The sequence below is a fragment of the Eschscholzia californica genome, unplaced genomic scaffold (assembly GCF_041429995.1).
Source record: "Eschscholzia californica isolate CP2 unplaced genomic scaffold, dmEscCali1.0.p SCAF_1, whole genome shotgun sequence".
In the NCBI taxonomy this organism is placed as follows: Eukaryota; Viridiplantae; Streptophyta; class Magnoliopsida; order Ranunculales; family Papaveraceae; genus Eschscholzia; species Eschscholzia californica.
The window spans coordinates 87374204-87393081 of NW_028238198.1; the positions used below are offsets into that span (position 1 = coordinate 87374204).

At 35.3% G+C, this 18878-nt stretch overlaps 2 protein-coding genes across 4 annotated transcripts; one reads left to right on the plus strand and one right to left on the minus strand.

Moving 5' to 3' along the window:
* The first annotated feature begins 1720 nt into the window (after window positions 1-1720).
* On the plus strand, window positions 1721-4420 carry LOC147570706 (basic leucine zipper 23-like). Of its 3 annotated transcripts, none has more exons than XM_086657245.1 (3): window positions 1721-1960; window positions 2450-3320; window positions 4138-4420. In XM_086657245.1, the coding sequence occupies exons 2-3, from the start codon at window positions 2519-2521 to the stop codon at window positions 4149-4151; spliced, it is 816 nt and encodes a 271-aa protein (XP_086513371.1). In that variant the 5' UTR covers window positions 1721-1960; window positions 2450-2518; the 3' UTR covers window positions 4152-4420. The 3 variants fall into 3 exon arrangements, with proteins under 3 accessions (XP_086513371.1, XP_086513372.1, XP_086513370.1); XM_086657246.1 differs by having other exon boundaries at window positions 1804-1894; XM_086657244.1 differs by lacking the exon at window positions 1721-1960 and having other exon boundaries at window positions 2367-3320; window positions 4138-4364.
* Window positions 4421-10639: 6219 nt separating this feature from the next.
* Window positions 10640-13765, minus strand: LOC147570707 (F-box/LRR-repeat protein 10-like). The gene is made up of 5 exons (XM_086657247.1): window positions 13534-13765; window positions 13234-13409; window positions 12618-12823; window positions 12383-12476; window positions 10640-12130 (listed from the first exon to the last, which is right to left on the minus strand). The coding sequence occupies exons 2-5, from the start codon at window positions 13399-13401 to the stop codon at window positions 10766-10768; spliced, it is 1833 nt and encodes a 610-aa protein (XP_086513373.1). The 5' UTR covers window positions 13402-13409; window positions 13534-13765; the 3' UTR covers window positions 10640-10765.
* Window positions 13766-18878: the final 5113 nt, after the last annotated feature.

Below are 18878 nucleotides of genomic sequence, written 5' to 3' on the forward strand. Positions count from 1 at the left end.
TCGAATCTGTGTGTTAAAGTATTCATCAAAATGTTCGAACACTACTCTAAATGCTAAAACAATGCCAAAAATGGCGGATCATCTTGCAATGTGTACAGACAATAAGCTGATGCTAATGGTTTTCATAACTTTTCACAGAACCCTAGGAATAAGGGTAGGAACAAGTTAAGCAACATTTAACAGAATGGCAACACACTAGAAATTATGCCAAAACATTATACGAAATGCGAGACCACAGACAATAATGAAAGGACATTCTCACAGATGTGTATAGAATATCATACCTTTGTCTGTGATGAAGTCACATTCATCATTTTCTTGTCTTTTTTGCTAGGCCCAGCTGTGGTTGGCTCTTCACTAGCCGTCTTTCTAGGGCTAGCTCAAAGTACTAAATGTGTGAAACGAAACCCTAATTTTTTGAAAATAACACAAAATGTTACAACAAACCCATAATTTCATCAGCAAACCTAACCTAAAAACTTGATGAAGAACCATAAACTCCAAAATTACCTTCTGTGAAGATGCATGCTTCCGAAATTAAAAACAAAATCTATAAATGTTTTATCACAAACCAAAATGTCGACAACAATCACGAAGAACAACAACTTAATAGCAAGTTAAACCCCAAAAATCAAGATCAAAGTACTAAATGTGTGAAACGAAACCCTAATTTTTTGAAAATAACACAAAATGTTACAACAAACCCATAATTTCATCAACAAACCTAACCTAAAAACTTGATGAAGAACCACAAACCCCAAAATTACCTTCTGTGAAGATGCATGCTTCCGAAATTAAAAACAAAATCCATAAATGGTTTATCACAAACCAAAATGTCGACAACGATCACGAAGAACAACAACTTAAGAGCAAGTTAAACCCCAAAAATCAAGATCAAAGTACTAAATGTGTGAAACGAAACACTAATTTTTTGAAAATAACCCAAAATGTTAAAACAAACTCATCATTTCACCACCAAAAACCCTAAAACTTGACCAAGAACAGAGATAGGAAGAAGATTTTGACCAAGAACAGAGTCGTACCTTTGTTAAACGCTGACGAACAGAAATTAGGGTTTGATGGTGCTCGAAGAAGAGAGAGAAGAAGCCGATTTCTTGAAAGAGAGCGAAATAGAGAGAGAGAGAGATGAGAAGATGAAGTTGCTTTTGAAGGTTTAATAGAGAGAGACAGTAGCCGGAAACGCTTCGGTTGAGAGATCTAATAGCCGGTGAGCGAGATAGAGAGAGAGAGAGAGAGATAGAGACAGAGACGCCCAAAAACGTTTGGAATGAAGAGAGATATTTAGGGTTTTAGTGTTTAATCAATTGTAGAAAGAGAGAGAGAGAGAGAGAGAGCGTTTTTAGGGAAAGTAGTCTAATCAACTCAGACTAGAGAGAGAAAGAGAGAGATGTTGTGGCATGTGGTGGCTGACGCAATGACAGACAAAGGTACGTTTGGGAGGGAAATGTGTGAGGGACATAAGAGGTAAGTATTTCTTTTGGGGGGATAGTAAGGTAACATCACCTTTTGGGTTTTTTTTTTAGATATTATTCCTTATTGGGTTGGATTTCATATTTGGGCTCCTTTTTTGGGCCTTAGATTTATCCTCTCAAGATTGGTAGTAAAAGAAATAACAAAGTCAATTTATTGACTGGAAATGAAAATACCCCTACGTCAAATGTTGTTAATAGGGATTGGCGAAGTCTCTATGCCCATTGACATTTCTTTTTGCTAAACGCCGGCCTATATACCAATTTTTGTACCGAAAAGACCAATCAAACAACCCACCATTTAAAGTTTAAACAAGTTCAAATTCGGATCACAGGATTAAAAACCAAATACTAGTATGACTTTACTTCTTCATCTTTTTCTGTCTAGGGTTTCGAATTAAGAGGTTCCTCCTTTTTTTTCCCCTTCCTTGCATTTCAATACTTATCTCCCGAAACTCCATTCTTCCCCTGTAAGACCCTAATTTCCATTTCAATAATGTGATTGATTTAATTGTACTTGCATGGTTTGCCTTTTAGGTTTTCAATTGTTCGTTTTCTACTTTTCTAGTTCAGCTCCCATGGAATTACATTCTCGATTTAGTTAACTAAAATGCTTCTTTAATCTGTATTTCTCCTAAAAATCAGTACTTCTCATCTGGGTTGCTTCCATAATCTCCAAATTCTCACTAATTCTTGAGTAATTTAGGGTTTGAAATTGGGGAAAGCTTACTCAACTTTCTTTAAAATTGCAGAATTTGATTAAGATTATGACTTTTACTAGTTGATAGAGTTGAAGTTTTTTCAATTTTGAACTCAGTTAACTGCATGCTTCTTTAATATGTAGTTCTCCTAAGAATCGTTACTTTTCATCTGGGTTGCTTTGGGAATCCCCAAATTCTCACTAAATTTAGGGTTTTGAATTGGGCAAAGCTTTTACTCAACTTTCTTTAAATTTGCAGAATCTGATGTAGGTCGTGGTTTGTTGTAGTTGATTGAGTTCAAATTGCTTGAATTGGGTGTTTTTTTCAATGATTATGAATGATGGAGAGCTCGATTTCCCGAATCAATTATTAAACATGGATAATCAGCTACAGAGCAGTTGCTCGATGGATAGTATTTTCGACGAAATCCTTAGAGATACTCATGCTTGTACTCATACCCATACATGCAACCCTCCTGGACCAGATTTATCACATTCCCATACTTGTTTCCATGTTCATACCAAAATCCTTCCTACCCTAAGTGAAGATAAGGTAACTACAGATGATACATCTGAATCTGTTGAAACAAATCCTAAAAAACGTACGGCAGGTAATCGAGAAGCTGTACGTAAGTATCGCGAAAAAAAGAAAGCTCGGGCAGCTTCTTTAGAGGATGAAGTTTTCAGATTAAGAACCATTAATCAGCAGTTGATGAGAAAGTTACACAGTCAAGCTGCTCTTGAGGCAGAGGTAGCAAGATTGAAGTGTTTGCTTGTGGACATTAGAGGAAGAATTGAAGGGGAAATTGGATCTTTTCCTTACCAAAAACCCACCAAGGGTTTCGACGGAATTTCGAATTTGGATCCTCAGTCCAACTTGATAGGGGCTTATGCGGTAAATGCATGTGATCTTAGATGTGACGATTGCTTGCATCCTGGGTTAGATGATAAGGGGGTTGATGAAACTGGTGGTGGATTTAGTAATGGTGAAGGATTTGGGGCTTGTGATGCTGGTTATATACCGTGTTCTAGGAATGCTAATCCTACATACGAGGAGCCTCCAGGATGCAGACAACCAAATATGGGGTCAACTACTAAGCTTAACCCTTCTACTTCGAAAAAGAGACGAGGTGAGATTTTACATTGGTTCATTGTTTCATTCTTTCGTTCTCTTTTTCGTGCTGAACTCATTAATTTTCTTTGAGTAATATTTTGGGGTAGTAGTTGAATGTTCTGCTTATACTGTCCTGGTGTTTTTAGCTTCTTCAAGTTTTAAGTTGGGCTTGTTTCGTGAACATGGATTGCCTGCAATTTTTTAGTAGTAGTGAGCCTGACTGACTGTATTCCTTCGTCATTAGGATCATTTCATAAGCGTTTGTATTTGTTTTGGGATTGAATTGGTAGAGTAGATGAATAATGGAATCATTTTGTTAAGGGTGGTGTTTGTGGTAGTGCCACCTCCCAGGTATCTCCATGGATTGCTGTCCCTATTGCGTGTACTATTTGTTGTATCCGCCATTTCATTATAGCTCCTCTATATGAGACTCTTACTCTTTAATCCGTGCCACCGGCCCACCGCTCCCTTATGGACCAAAAATTGGAGCAGTTACAAAGCTTCCCATAGAAAACCAAATCATATATGGTATATCTAGGCCGAGTTTTTTTTATGATGGATTAAAGGTTTTCCTTTCTTATTTGTTAGTCATTAGGTTAACAAAAGATGGAAACGCAGAGAAACCGCACTTTGTCGGGTATTATAGTGCTTAGTTGTAAAGTTGATTGTCAAAAGAAGCGGGCATTAGAAGTGCACTATGAAAACTTACATCAATTTTTAGTTTACATGGTTTTCATTGATGATCTTTTTCTTCGAATGTTTTCTTCTGCTTCATCTATTCTTGCCAAGGAAGGAGATACTGTTGATAATTATGATATTATTTTCTTGATCAGGAGAAGCTCGTTGACCGATGACTTGTTGAAGAACTAACTGGGTGAAAATGGCTGAAAGTGGGTAAGATTTTACTTCGAATTAGGCAATTTTAGTATAAGAACTGCACTCTATCTTTACTTCGAAGTTGCCTTAAATTAGAAATCGGTAGATCCCCTCATGTTTTGATACGTTCTATACAAGCCAGAGATCATTATGTAAAGTTGGAATCAAAATGCTCTGTTCTTAAGTTTTTGTGGTGAAATTGATCTATAATGAGAATAATATGTTGATGGTTGCTTCTAATTTTGACTCAGTAATGATCTTTAATGAGTTTGTGTTGCAGAATGCAGATTGTGGGTATGTTATATGTTCTACAGTTGCAATGATTTTGCATTCTCGAAATTGTGGTCTCTAATAATATCTAGTTTCAATCCCCTTCCTATATGTCAAGTACATGTCATCGTAGACTTTTCATAAAACTAACTAGAAAAGCACCTCTAAACCATCTTCGTATAAGTTGTATCGAAGAACCACTTCTGTTGACTGGAAACCAGAAAAGTGAACTTTAGAAGGGTCCTGCTATAGGGTTAGAGCATATACAGTGTCGAGAAGGGATCGGAGTCACTACAACGAGGCCTTGCTTTGTGACTTTGTCTCTGTTTCACCTCAAAAGCCAGTCTTGAGCATCGAAGTCCCTGTTATTCGATGTCCCTTGGAAGTGGAATCCAATTATGAGATTACTGAACTGGACTACATCCAGAGGACCACTTCCATCATAAGAGGCTGGCCCTAGTCCAAAACGGCCTCTAAGGCCCCAAGATGGTATTGTTGGAGGTACCAACTATATGAGATTATTGAATCATGCCACAACCTTCAATTTCGCCACAACCTTCAGACACCACTTACTACCAACACTACTCTTTCTACCCTTGTCGCTCGCGAGTATCATCCATTTTTTTCTCTATCTTTGTTTCAAATTCTAATTTTGGCTTGTGTAAGAAGCCAACGTCCGGTTTTTAATTTTGAATAAAAATTTATTCAAATAAAAAAAATTATTTAGAAAAATGTTAGACCATTCTATTTTGTTTGAGAAATCGATTATGATCTACGTTAGTCGTTAAAAGGCATTGATACATATCATAAAGGTGTGATAAGCAAGATATTTACAACCCGACAACATCTACTTTATTTAGTGCCTAAATTACATGGTATAAATCTTGGTGTAAACTGCTTTCACCGAGACTTAATCCCAAAATCCCATGGGCTTAAGTGGGATGACCTACTACTATGCCAAATAGTGGCGTACTTAGATCATTCTATTTGAACTACCATTTATATTTCTAATATTTGTTTTCTTCTTTTAGTTTTCTTTTCTTAATTTTATAGACAAGCTTATTTTCGCAGCAGGTTAGCATTTTTTTTCAGCAGAAGTAGACTACAAAAATAATAAACTAAAATAGAGTGAATCAAAATTATCCTCATAAGAAGAATAATTTTATTGTGTATTTATTGCACTTAAGTTGTAAATAATTTTATTGTTTCATTTTCTTTTCTCTTTTTAGTTTCTCAAGAAAAACAAGTGTGCCACCAAAAAATGTCCCTTCATGTCCCTTCTTTCTCCAATCGCCCCCTCATAAAATACAACAAACTCTCCCTTCTTGTCGAAGTATAAAAGAAAGTATAAAATTGAAATCTTAGAAGGCAGAGTGAAATTTTGGTTCAATACAAATTTTTCACTTAGAAATTTTTAGGATTCAAGAGTCCAAGGATTCTTTTAGTAATCGAATAGACCAAAAAATCTTGATTCCTACTATATCTCCTTTTTAGTAGGAATCCTACTAAAATATATTGCGTGTCCACAAAAATGGAAAAGAACATAATGTAGAAACTAAGGATTAAATCTAGTTTCCAACAGTAATCGCCACTTGCATATTCAATAAACAAAAAGTCTAGGGAGCCCGCCATTTAGGGACTCCTAAAAACCGTCTACCCTAATTACACAAAAGGACAAGGATCAATCTACTTTCTCTCTCTAGAATTTTCCTTGTCCTTTTGTCTAGTTCGGTAGTTTGGATAGACGGTTTCTAGAGAGCCCCCAAATGGCGGGCTCCCTAGTATTGTGTATTTTTGACTGGTTATGAGATGGAGGAGAGAAATGATGATTAGTTAACGGAGTTATAACGCAAACACCAAAAAGGAAACCATCTGGGTATTTTTGACAAAGTAGGAGGCTAGGCAGGAAGTGGGTCACAAAGTTGGGGGCTATTTAGGAAATAACCCAAAAAAGACGGTTATTTCTTAATAGGCCCCCCTTTTGTGTGACCAACTTCCCCCCTATCCCTATGTTAACAGAAATGCATGAAAGGATCCTTTTTTATTTTGCAATGTATTTTTTTTTTTTTTGAGAAATCGACTACGATCTACGTTAGTCGTTAAAAGGTATTGATACATCATCAAGATATGATAAACACGATAACCACCAAATTTAAAATATTTATGAAAGAGGCGTAAAGCCTAACAACATGAAAGAGGCTTAAACCTCGACAAATTTATTACGTTATTTACTATATGTATTGGCCTTTTGTCTTTTTCTTCCCTTATTTCTTAGGGTTATTTAGACATTGCCCTCCCTAATATTTAGCGATATTAGGATTACACCTCTCAAAACGAAAATATGTATCGTGTTCATTTTCGTTCTCAATTTTTTCGTTAAATATCAGTTAAGTGGTTCACGTGCAAACCACATGCATGACTTATGACAAAATGCCCTTTATGACATATTTAGGTTATTCAGACATTGACATCTAACTATTTATTGATATTATGACTACACCTCTAAAACAAAAATATGTTTTGGGTTTATTTTTATTCTGAATTCTTTTGCCGAATACTTATGAAGTAGTTCGCGTGCGATTTTGTATTCCTCTTATTCTTACAGGTTTTAACCCGTCAGTTTTTATGATGGAAAAGTCATCTCAATATGACAAAATAAGAATCTAAGATCTCTGAATGCATAATCTACAAAAAGTGATTGATCCATAGACTCATAGTTCGTTTGAGAACCCGATTCAAATAAGCCAAAAATACTAAGGAAAATAGGCTACCTGAAGTCGGAGACAGGTTCGACCCGTTTGGTTAGATATACACCCTCTGCCCCAAAATGAATGACTTATTTTGAAAACCCAACTTTTTAAGGGAACATCATTGATTAGAGTTTGACTTTCAAAAATAACATGGTTTTTCCAATTGTATCCTCATTAAACTTTTTAATTTACAATAAAAAAAAGTTGAACTTACTTTTAAATAAAGTTGTCATTAAATTTATAGTAATAGGTATTATTGGAAAGAGTGAAAAGAACTTTTCTTTATTTTTAGAAATAAGTCACCAAAATGGGGCAGCCCAAAATACAAATTAGGTCATTCAATTTGGGACGAAGGGAGTATTAGATAAGCTACCGACAGGAAACATATAAAAAAAGCTTACCCCAGAATCTGGTCGTCTAATGAGTCTGGTTGATCAGAGAGATTAGAGAATGTCTCAAATATATAATGGTTAGATACAAAATTTAGGGTTATTTCCCTAATGGCCCCCTACTTTGTGACCAGCTTCCTGCCTAGCCCCCTACTTTACGAGAAATACCCATATGGCCCCCTTCCGTTATAACACCGTCACTCTCTCTCCTCCATCATGTTTTCTCTCTCTGCCAAGTCATGCCACATCATCTGTTACGCCACCTCATCACCTTCTCCGGCGAGAGTCGCCGGCCGGCCAATTTCCGGCCGGCGACTTCAAACATAAAAAATCGGCCGGCGACTTCAAACATAAAAAAAAAAAAAAAAAAATTCTCTCTTCCTCTCTCTCTCTCTCTCTAAAAAAAAAAAAATTTTTTTCTTTCTTCTCTCTCTCTCTAGAACTGAGTTCTAGAGAGAGGGGACCTTCAACAGATCTGTTGAAGGTCGACCGGACCTTCAACAGAGTTATTTGGAGGTCTGGTCGGGACCTTCAACAGTCTGTTGAAGGTCGACCGGACCTTCAACAGAGTTATTTGAAGGTCTGGTTGGGACCTTCAACAGTCTGTTGAAGGTCCCCTCTCTCTCTAGAACTGAGTTCTAGAGAGAGAGAAGAAAGAAAAAAAAAAATTTAGAGAGAGAGGAAGAGAGAAGTTTTTTTTTTATGTTTGAAGTCGCCGACCGGAAATTGGCCGGCCGGCGACTCTCGCCGGAGAAGGTGATGAGGTGGCGTAACAGATGATGTGGCATGACTTGGCAGAGAGAGAAAACATGATGGAGGAGAGAGAGTGACGGTGTTATAACGGAAGGGGGCCATATGGGTATTTCTCGTAAAGTAGGGGGCTAGGCAGGAAGCTGGTCACAAAGTAGGGGGCCATTAGGGAAATAACCCCAAAATTTATTCCTTAATTAGTTTTAGATTTGTTACTTAAAATATAATACATGTGGTTAGCCACGCGACCAACTTTACTGATGTTTGACGGCAAAATCGAGAATGCGTGTCAACTCCACACATATTTTCATGTTGGTATATAGTCTTAAAATGGCTAAATAACTAGGGATCAGTGTCTAAATAAATCTAAATATTCGTAAACGGTATTTTTGTCATAATTAACACATATGGTTGACACGTGAACATTCACTTAATTGATATTTAGCGGAAAAGTGAAAGTGAGAGTCAAGACTATACATATTTTCTTTTGGGGAGTTTAGTTCCAACACCACTAAATAGTTGGGAGTCAACGTCCAATTAACTCACTCAAGAAAGAAAAAGAAAATTTAGATAAAATCTGGACCGTTTTTTTTGTGGTCTACTTATAAGTGGGATTACAAATGTTTTTTTTTTTTTGAACTGGATTACAAATGTTAAGTTATCTAACATTTCTCCTCTTGATTTATATTTCTAATATCTTTTTTCTTTTATAGTATTTTCAGAATCGACATTATCCCCATAAAAAAAAAAAAAATTTATTGTGTATTTATTACAATTGAGTTGTAAATAATTTTATTGTTTCATCTCTCTTTCCCCTGCTAATCCCTTCTTAAAAGTTAAATCACTCCCTCTTTCTTCCCTCCATGGTTGGAAAACAGCCAAAGCCTTCCTTTGGGCCGGGAGAGATAACCCTTCTTTCTACTTAAATATAATCAAAAAACCTAAAGTTGAAAAAGAAAGAAAAACTTTGTTCTACTCGATCTTCAATCGATTCTCCATGTATGACTCTTCTCTCTAAACTATTATCACTACTTATGTTTGACAGGATACGAAATAACCGTTTCCATTAACTATTTGTTAAAACGAAAATTACTCCATAACCATAAGGGTCCTTAACAAAAAAAAATAATAATTACTCCATAAGGGAAGCCACATACCAAATTCACAAATAACCTTAATGACATACTAGTAGTATTATTCTAGATAATCCAATCATCATCAGCTTCATTCCGCGTGTCCATCTCCACCTCGCCTTCAAGAATTCCACAACCATAAAGATTGATTAGCTTCAAGCAACTCTTGTTCCGCCCATCTTCCTCGACATACATTGTGGCCAATGATATCACTGAAGCGTCACCTATCTGTGGACATTCACGCATACATAGTTCAATAACAGAAACCCTAGTTTTAGCAACTAACAAAATTCCATTGTCAGTAAGATTCGGAAGATTAGATACGTCTAAGTGCTGCAACCTCCGACCAGATTGACTAGAGCAATCAAATATACAAGTAATGCACTTATCAGTAAGTCTTTTGCAACCTCTAATGGATAATGAAGTTAATGATTCTAGTACTTTGTTTCCCAAGTATGTCAAACCTATATCACTAATATCCAAGCCATTGGAGGAGTAAAAATCTTTAACTTGTGTAGAGTGTTGATTTTTGTTAGGGCTTCATCACCAAGATTTCGACAACCACGCAAGTCTAGAAATTTGATATTCCTGTTGTCTACCAAACTCGCTACAGCAGAATTGGTTAATAAATAACATCATCTCAAGCTCACACTTGTCAAGGAAAGAGATGTAGCAGAATTGTCGTGAAACGCTGAATTTGTCATCTGCGGTGCATGGCTGATCCACAGTTTTTGCAGTTTCAGACATGAGAGTAATATTTCCCTAAAACCTGCATTTGTAACACGACAAAAACCTGCAAGACAAATACTTTCGATGTTTGAACATTTATCTATCATTGAGATGATGCCAAGGTCATCGACTCGTCTAAAGTAGGTGAGACGGTAACGTGGCTTTCGGACCAGAGATAGATATTTCAGTCTTCCATGTTGATTGACAAGCTGAAGACCAGAGTTGCGAGATCGTACCGGTCTATTGAGTGATTATAAGGTGCATCTTCAAGATCCAAATGAATCAAATTGGGAAGACATCTACTTATAGCACCAACTAAAGTATCTGAGATATTGTTTATTGAAATGCACAACTTTTGGATGTTAGGCAGCATGAGCACGTTAAACGATCATAAAGATATTGTTTACTGAAATGCACAACTTTTGGATGTTAGGCAACTTTTGGTGTCAATGGGTGTACCCTCTCAAGACAAAGCTAGAAAAGAATGGAAGGTAGAAATAATTTGAGTTTAATGGTGAGGAGTTGGGAATAGGGCATTGGGATGACATACTAGTATTTATTATTCTACATCCACCAATCATCATCAGCTTCACTTCCCGTGTCCATTTCACCATCGCCTTCAAGAATTCCTCGCCCTAGTTCATCTAATCTTTCGCGGTCACTCTTGTGTAAACCACCATCTGAGCCATCCCAATGCCCTATTCCCAACTCCTCACCATTAAACTCAATGTGCATAAACGGTCGACTAGTTACCAAATCATCTATTAATACTTGGTTAATACTTCCATCCACTCCTAACCATCTCAACCCCGAGAAGTAAGGTTTCCTAAACCACTGAAATGCGAGCTCCGTTATTCCCTTACAATCATAAAGATCAATTAGCTTCAAGCAACTTCTATTCCACCCATCTTCCTCCACATGCATTGACGCCAATGCTATCACTGAATCGTCGCCTATCTGTGGACATTCACGCATACGCAGTTCGATAATAGGAACCCTAGTTTTAGCAAGTAACAAAATTCCATTGTCAGTAAGATTCGGAAGATTAGATAGGTCCAAGTGCTGCAACCCCCGACCAGATTGACTAGAACCATCGAATATAGAGGTAATGCACTTATCAGTAAGTCTTTTGCAACCTCTAATGGATAATGAAGTTAATGATTCTAGTACTTTGTTTCCCACGTATGTCAGACCTATATCACTAATATCCAAGTCATCGAGGAGTAAAATCTTTAACTTGTGTAGAGTGTTGATTCTTGTTAGGGCTTCATCACCAAGATTATGACAACCACGCAAGTCTAGAAATTTGATATTCCTGTTGTCTACCAAACTCGCTACAGCAAAATTGGTTAATAAATAACACCATCTCAAGCTCACACTTGTCAAAGAAAGAGATGTAGCAGAAATGTTGTGAAACACTGAATTTGTCATCTGCGGTGCATGGCTGATCCACAGTTTTTGCAGTTTCGGACATGAGAGTAATATTGCCCTAAAACCTGCATTTGTAACACGACAAAAACCTGCAAGGGAAATACTTTCAATGTTTGAACATCTATCTATCATTGAGATGATGCCAAGGTCATCGACTCGTCTAAAGTAGGTGAGACGGTAACGTGGCTTTCGGACCAAAGATAGATATTTCAATCTCCCATGTTGATTGATAAGTTGAAGACCAGAGTTGCTGAGATCGTACCGGTCTATTGAGTGATTATAAGGTGCATCTTCAAGATCCAAATGAATCAAATTTGGAAGACATCTACTTATAGCACCAACTAAAGTATCTGATATACTGTCTACTGAAATGCACAACTTTTGAATGTTAGGCAGCATGAGCACAGTATGAGATGGATGTTGTTGAGCTTCTTCGGATGGGAATAGTATCCCACTCACAAGTATTGAAGCCATATCACCAATCTTCAGTGTCAACGACTACAAAGATAAATAGATATTAGCAGTTAACGAGTAAGTAAATGTATAAAAGCCAGGGTGACAAAAGCATAAATAATAGATACAACAAAATCTTGCTATTTAAGAGAAACTCTCTACTAACACTTGAGAGTAGGAATTAGACCAAAGACGACTATTGGCAAACGATGTTTAATATGTTTAGTTGCCAAAAGTATTGCTTTATGATGAAACAAATAATCTTGCGAGTCAATCTGGTATTAATATGAATCTTACTTGTAATTGAGAGCAACCAGTAACTAATTTCCGTAGCTGACCATTAAGCTTTAAACCTGCGTTTCTTTCAACTATGGCATCCAAGTAAAGACACCTGTAAGTGAAAAAACAAATTCATTTGACAAGAAACCCAGTAACTATTCTTAAGTTAATAGTCAGAAGCTGACGTTTGGTATTTTCCATGACTAAGGAAGTAATGCATGAGAAAATACTGAAGTCATATTATGAGCCAAACCTCAGGTCCCTACAGCGTTCTCCAATCTCGGACGTCAATTTCTTGTAGCAATCTATGCAATTATGCAAGTAAAGATGTTGCAGAGAAGGCCGAAGAAGATAATTGATGGAGGTATCATTAAGGCGCCTACAATCAGCCTTGATGCTTTGAAGATTAGGGTTCCGAGATAAGAGGGGGGTCAATAAATCGATTGACAGAGGAACATCCTGAAAAGATAGATTACTTATTAATCAGCTAATAATCACAGTATTAGGTAAGAAGGACGCTGAACCCTAAACCATGATTCGACAACATTCATGCTTAAGCAAGGGAAGGTATCCATCCATTGTCCCCAACAACCACATTTTCAAGGACTAGTTCTAAGTTTCAAAGAATTGACATTTATACCGAGGGGCATCAAGACCAGATCATGGAAACTGGACTTTGCCCTGATTTCAGCCCAAGTATAGAATTCGTCATTATCATGGAAACTGCATTCAATCTATTTATTTTTATCTTTTGAGGAGAATTTTAATTTCAATGTCTCAAATCCTAACCTAAAAGAATCTGCATATAATCAACAATTGTGCTTATTTCATCAATTATAATCTAAAACCCTTAAAAAGAAATTACTTACGGAAAGATCGAGATTAGGGAGGATGGATAGGGTTTGGGAAGCGAATGTGTTGAAGGTCTTACAGGTAGTGGAGATGGAGCAGGTAGATGAGATATCAATCTTCTCCATTATCAACCTTAGTACCTCAGCAGGCAATATCTCCAATATACACTTCTCCTCCATGTCCATCTCTCTCTCTGCACCACCGTATCACTCACCACTGAAATTCCAGAAGAACTCTAAAAACAACTCTAAAACCCTAGAGGTCCAGGTTTTAACTTATGGAAGTTTTTATAGGCAATCTTCAAAGTTGTTAAAGGCAATCTCAATTTTGGCTAAAGGCAATGTGTGTTTAAGAAGTAATGCCTCAACTAAATTTGGACTCGCCGCCGACGGACTCCGATCAATGGTCTTGACTGACTTTCCTCTCTCTCCTCTTATTCTTTCTTCATCTTCTTCCTCTCAAAATCTAGAGGTCATTATTATGTACTATTTTATAAAAAAAAAATGACAGATTTTATCCTATCATGTCTTGAAGAAACTTGTGATAGACATCAAAAATTTGCATAATATGTACACATAAGTTTTACGCACAACCACTAGAGAAGAAGGAAAGGAGAAGATGCAGAAATTTCAATTTTTTTTCCTGAAATCGCGACAATCTTCGGCCGGAGATTTATTGTAGGATAGATGAAATTAACCTTCAAAAATAACATTGCCTTTAACCAAACTTGGTCATAAGAAATTGACCAAGTCAAACTTGCAAAATACATTGCCTTTAACAATAAAGGACATTGCCTATAAAATTACCCTTAACTTATTATTCTCGTCCCACAATTTAAATATGTATGAAGCCCAACTATTTATTGATATTATTTATTGATACTAGGGTATATCCCGCGCCCTAGGGCACGGTCACTTATATCAATCAAATGTTACAAAATTTATTTTATATTTTAATGAGAGAGGGAGATTTTTGTTAGTTATTATTTTTGGGTATTATTTTTTTTGTTTCTTTTCTCTTAAATTAGTTATTATTTTATTGAGAGAGAGAGAGAGAGAGATTTTGTTACAAAATTTATTTTATATTTTAATGAGAGAGGGAGATTTTTGTTAGTTATTATTTTTGGGATTATTTTTTTTTTTGTTTCTTTTCTCTTAAATTAGTTATTATTTTATTGAGAGAGAGATTTTAATTTCTTTCTTTAACCCTTGAAATTTATTTTGTTTCTTTTTTTCTTAAATTAGTTATTTTATTTCTAAGAAGGAAAAGATTATTGTTTTTTAAATGGGTAACTTTATTTCTACGAAGGACTATATTTTAAATTTTGAGAAGGGCTTCCAAACAATATACATAATTAAATAAGGATGTTTGTCCCAGTCATCGTTTTCCCTTCTGTTTTATATAATAGATTGGGACTACCATCCAAAATAAAATGTATTTAGGGTTATACTCTTATTCTCCTCTTTCAAAAAAAAAGGTCACGATTTTGGGAAATAAAGAAAAGGGAGATTTGCTGTTTGGACTCCCTTTCCTATAATTCACTTGTTGTTTAGACTCTCTTTTTCCAGAGTTGCAATTTGGACTCCCTTTTTCAAAAAAAATAGTTAAACATAACAACCCAACAATATTTTTGAGATGAAAAATACTATTTTACCCTCCAACTAACCTAACCCAATTTATTTTTTAACTCTTAACTAAAGTACTAAACCTAACTAGTCGACCCGCGAACTAACCTAACTAGTCGACCCGCGAACTCACCCTAGTAGAGAACCCTATCGACCAAAAGGGAAATTCTACTTCGTCTTCTTCCACTCTCTCTCCCTAAGACATCTGAAACTAGAAACCGTTTTTGATTCTTTAGATATAGACATCTGAAACCAAAAACAACTTTTACCAGCATCCCCCTCAACTTATATGGCATGATTTTGTTACTAGTACAAGAAACAACATTAGGGTTCCTCATTGTTTCACTTTCACGAGTTTTAGTTTGTATTAATTATTGTTCTTTTTAATATTTTATCTTGTTATCACCTACATCCCCACAGTATAGGTTACTCCTACTGTAATTCCAGATTATAAACATCTCTCATGGGTTTCAATTTGAACTTCATCTCTTTTAACAGTTACTTGTTTTTTTTATAATTCAGCTGGATAGTTTTAATGAACAAATTGTACAAATATTGCCTAAGGAAGTTATTGAGATATGGAAGATATATTGGATATGGTGACTACTAATATCTATTATATAAAACAGAAGGGAAAACGATGACTGAGACAAACATCCTTATTTAATTATGCATATTGTCTAGAAGCCCTTCTCAAAATTTAAAATATAGTCCTTCGTAGAAATAAAGTTACCTATTTAAAAAATAATAATCCTTTCCTTATAGTACTTCGTAGAAATAAAGTACCTATTTAAAAAACAATAATCTTTTCCTTCTTAGAAATTAAAATAACTAATTTAAGAAAAAAAGAGACAAAATAAATTTTAAGGGTTAAAAAAAGAAATTAAAATCCTTCTCTCTCAATAAAATAATAACTAATTTAAGAGAAAAGAAACAAAAAAGTATTACAAGAAAATAATAACGAATAAAAATCTCCCAATAAAATATAACAATAAATTTCGTAACATTTGATTGATACAAGTGTCGTCCGTGCCCTAGGGCACGGGATATACCCTAGTACAAGATATGGAAGATATCGGAAGATACAAAATATATGAGATGGATCGAGATGAAGAGATCCGAAGATAAAAGAAGAGACCAAGATATATGAAGATCAGAAGATATATACACATATTCAAGATATCTCTTATATTGTATTCTTTCCTAAGAGATATCTTGAATATGTGAATATAATATAAGAATACAATATAAGAGATATCTTGAATATGTAAATATATCTTCTGATCTTCATATATCTTGGTCTCTTCTTTTATCGTCGGATCTCTTCATCTCGATCCGTCTCATATATTTTGTATCTTCCGATATCTTGTATATTAGTAGTCACCATATCCAATATATCTTCCATATCTCAATAGAAGTAATGATGATGCTTGCAAGCCAATAAGTAGTTTTAGTTGGACTTACTGTTAATCTTGAGTTACCAGTTTTACATAGCAATAACTCTTACATGGTGTCTCAATCGACTTTTCACGGATTTCTCAAGGCAAAGAAGAAAGACCAAATTTAGAGAGAGAGATTGCATTAAACAGAAAATTATATGATGATTCTTCTCTAATCTACAATCTTTAGCCATGCTTTCTTCACCAATCTATAGTACCTCGTCCTCGTGAGAATGGGGAAGAACTTCACGATTGTGATGGGAATTTTCCCTTTCCCAAATTTCCCAAATAGAGATGAAGAGGTTCAACAAAAAAAATAGAGATGAAGAGCATACTAACCAGGCAAGGGTTGGCCCAATGGGTTGCCTTGTGAAATAAACTAGGGGGTCCTAAATGTAATATCAATTATACAAGGCTAATTTTGGAAAACGGAATATTCCCTTCTGATTCTGCCAAAAGGGAGTCTAAATTGCAACAGTCCAAACAGCAAGTGAATTATAGGAAAGGGAGTCCAAACAGCAAATCTCCCTAAAGAAGAATCTCAAGAGATTTGACTAATGACACATTTTAATTATGGATCCAAAAATAAGATATTTGGTTATTTACCCCTAGTCTTCATCTCTTCATCATGACTTTCTCTCTCCTTCTTTATGCCTCTTTCTCTCTCAGTCTCTCTTTACATGTCGCTCTCTCTCTCTCTCTCTCACTCACTCTCTCTATAGATCTCTGTCTCTTCTTGAAAAAGAGAGAGAAATAGTTAGAAGCTTATTTAGGTCAATAAAAACACAGTCTTTATTGTTCCTGCTTATTTCAACGATTCTCAAAGACAAACAACGAAGGATGGTTGACCGCTAGTTTGGATTAAACGTTTTAGAATCATTAATGAACCTACTGCCGCTGCTATTCCTTAGGGATTAGATAAAAAAGCATCAACATGAGGTAGAATATCTTGATCTTTGATATTGGTGGAGGAACTTGTTATTAAAGATGGAAGAAGGAATTTTGAACTTAAAGCCACAACTGGTTATACTAATCTTGGTGGTGAACATTTTGATAATCGATTAGAAAATAATTTATTTATTTTTACAGGAATTTATATATAAGAAATACAGTGAAAAAAGATGAGAAACTTGTTGGGAAGTTAGATACGCATGTTGTAGTGATTTTGGAAGGAATTTGTAATCTAAGATATATCAAGCAAGTGTTCGGTGGTGAAATGCCTGGTGTGGCGGTTTTGGTGATCATGACAATCAGAGTAAAGTCTCTATAACATCTCCAATGGGAAATCCTACCCCAGCTAGATCAATGCCAAGAGGTTAAATCAGCCTTCATTCCTTCATCTCATAATCTGCAATTAGCTAGGAAAAGGTTGTTTGTTTGTTACAACAAGAACAACAAATAAAAGAGGTATATGACTTGTTAGGTGACTCTAAGATGAACTTTAGTTGCAGCAGTAAAGATCTTGAAAGTAATTACAATCTAAACTAAACATATTTACCTAAGAAACACTCAATAATTAATCCTTCTAAGAACATGTAAGATAATTAATATGCTAAATGGTTTCAAGGAATTAAGGAAAAGATCATAACAGTCATCTTCTTCAAAACCAGGTAAATCAATATTCATCTCCTCTGTTTCAGAAAACTTTTCTAAATTTCATGAGCTTTCTTTCTTCTAGCTCATCCACTGTTGGAAGTGAAGAGGAAGAATCAAAAAAAAAATTTACTTCAATTATAATAGGATTTTCCTATTTTTCAAACTTTTCTTGAACATACTTCTAATCATATAACACATTTCAAAATTTTGGATTATGAAAAAAAAAAGGAAGAAAGTAGATCACGAGGAATTTGTGAAAAATATTGTTGTGGAGTCCTTGACTAACTACACCTTAACTTACCATATTGTATAGTAACCGGTTTGATTATTCTTTTACGATAGTTTAAAATTGATTAAACCAAAATTGATGGAATAATTCAATAGTGGTGTGCCAAACTCTCATAAAGTAACTGACAGTTCTTCTAACATTGAACAACTTAAAAAAAAAAAAAAAAGATAAATCATTTCCCCCATTTTGGAATAACCAATTTTATGTAATGTCACCCATCAAAATACCCGTTACATTTGATGCAGATGAGATATAAACCTATTAAAAGCCCAATTAAATGGGCAAAAATTATGTGATTGTTTTTTTTGAGAAATCGACTACGATTTACGTTAGTCGTTACAAGACACTAATACATCATTAAGATTTGATAAACACGATAACCGTCTAAGGTGCTGTTTGTTTTTTTATTTTTTCAGATCTGAAATCTGAATTGGATTTCAATTCAGATTTCACATGTTTGTTTTTAAATTTTAGAAAATCTGAATTTTTTTCTGAATTGGGGTATGATCTGAATTGGCTGAAAAAGAGCCCACATATTTCAGACTTCAAAACAAGTCTGAAACATTGGCCCAACATCTGAAATTCGTCAAATGACAATTCTATCCCTCTGATTTAGAAAAATCACCACCATATTCAATATTTCACCACCAGCAAAAACCACCACCACCACTGAAAACCACCACCACCGAAAACCACCACCACCACCACCGAAA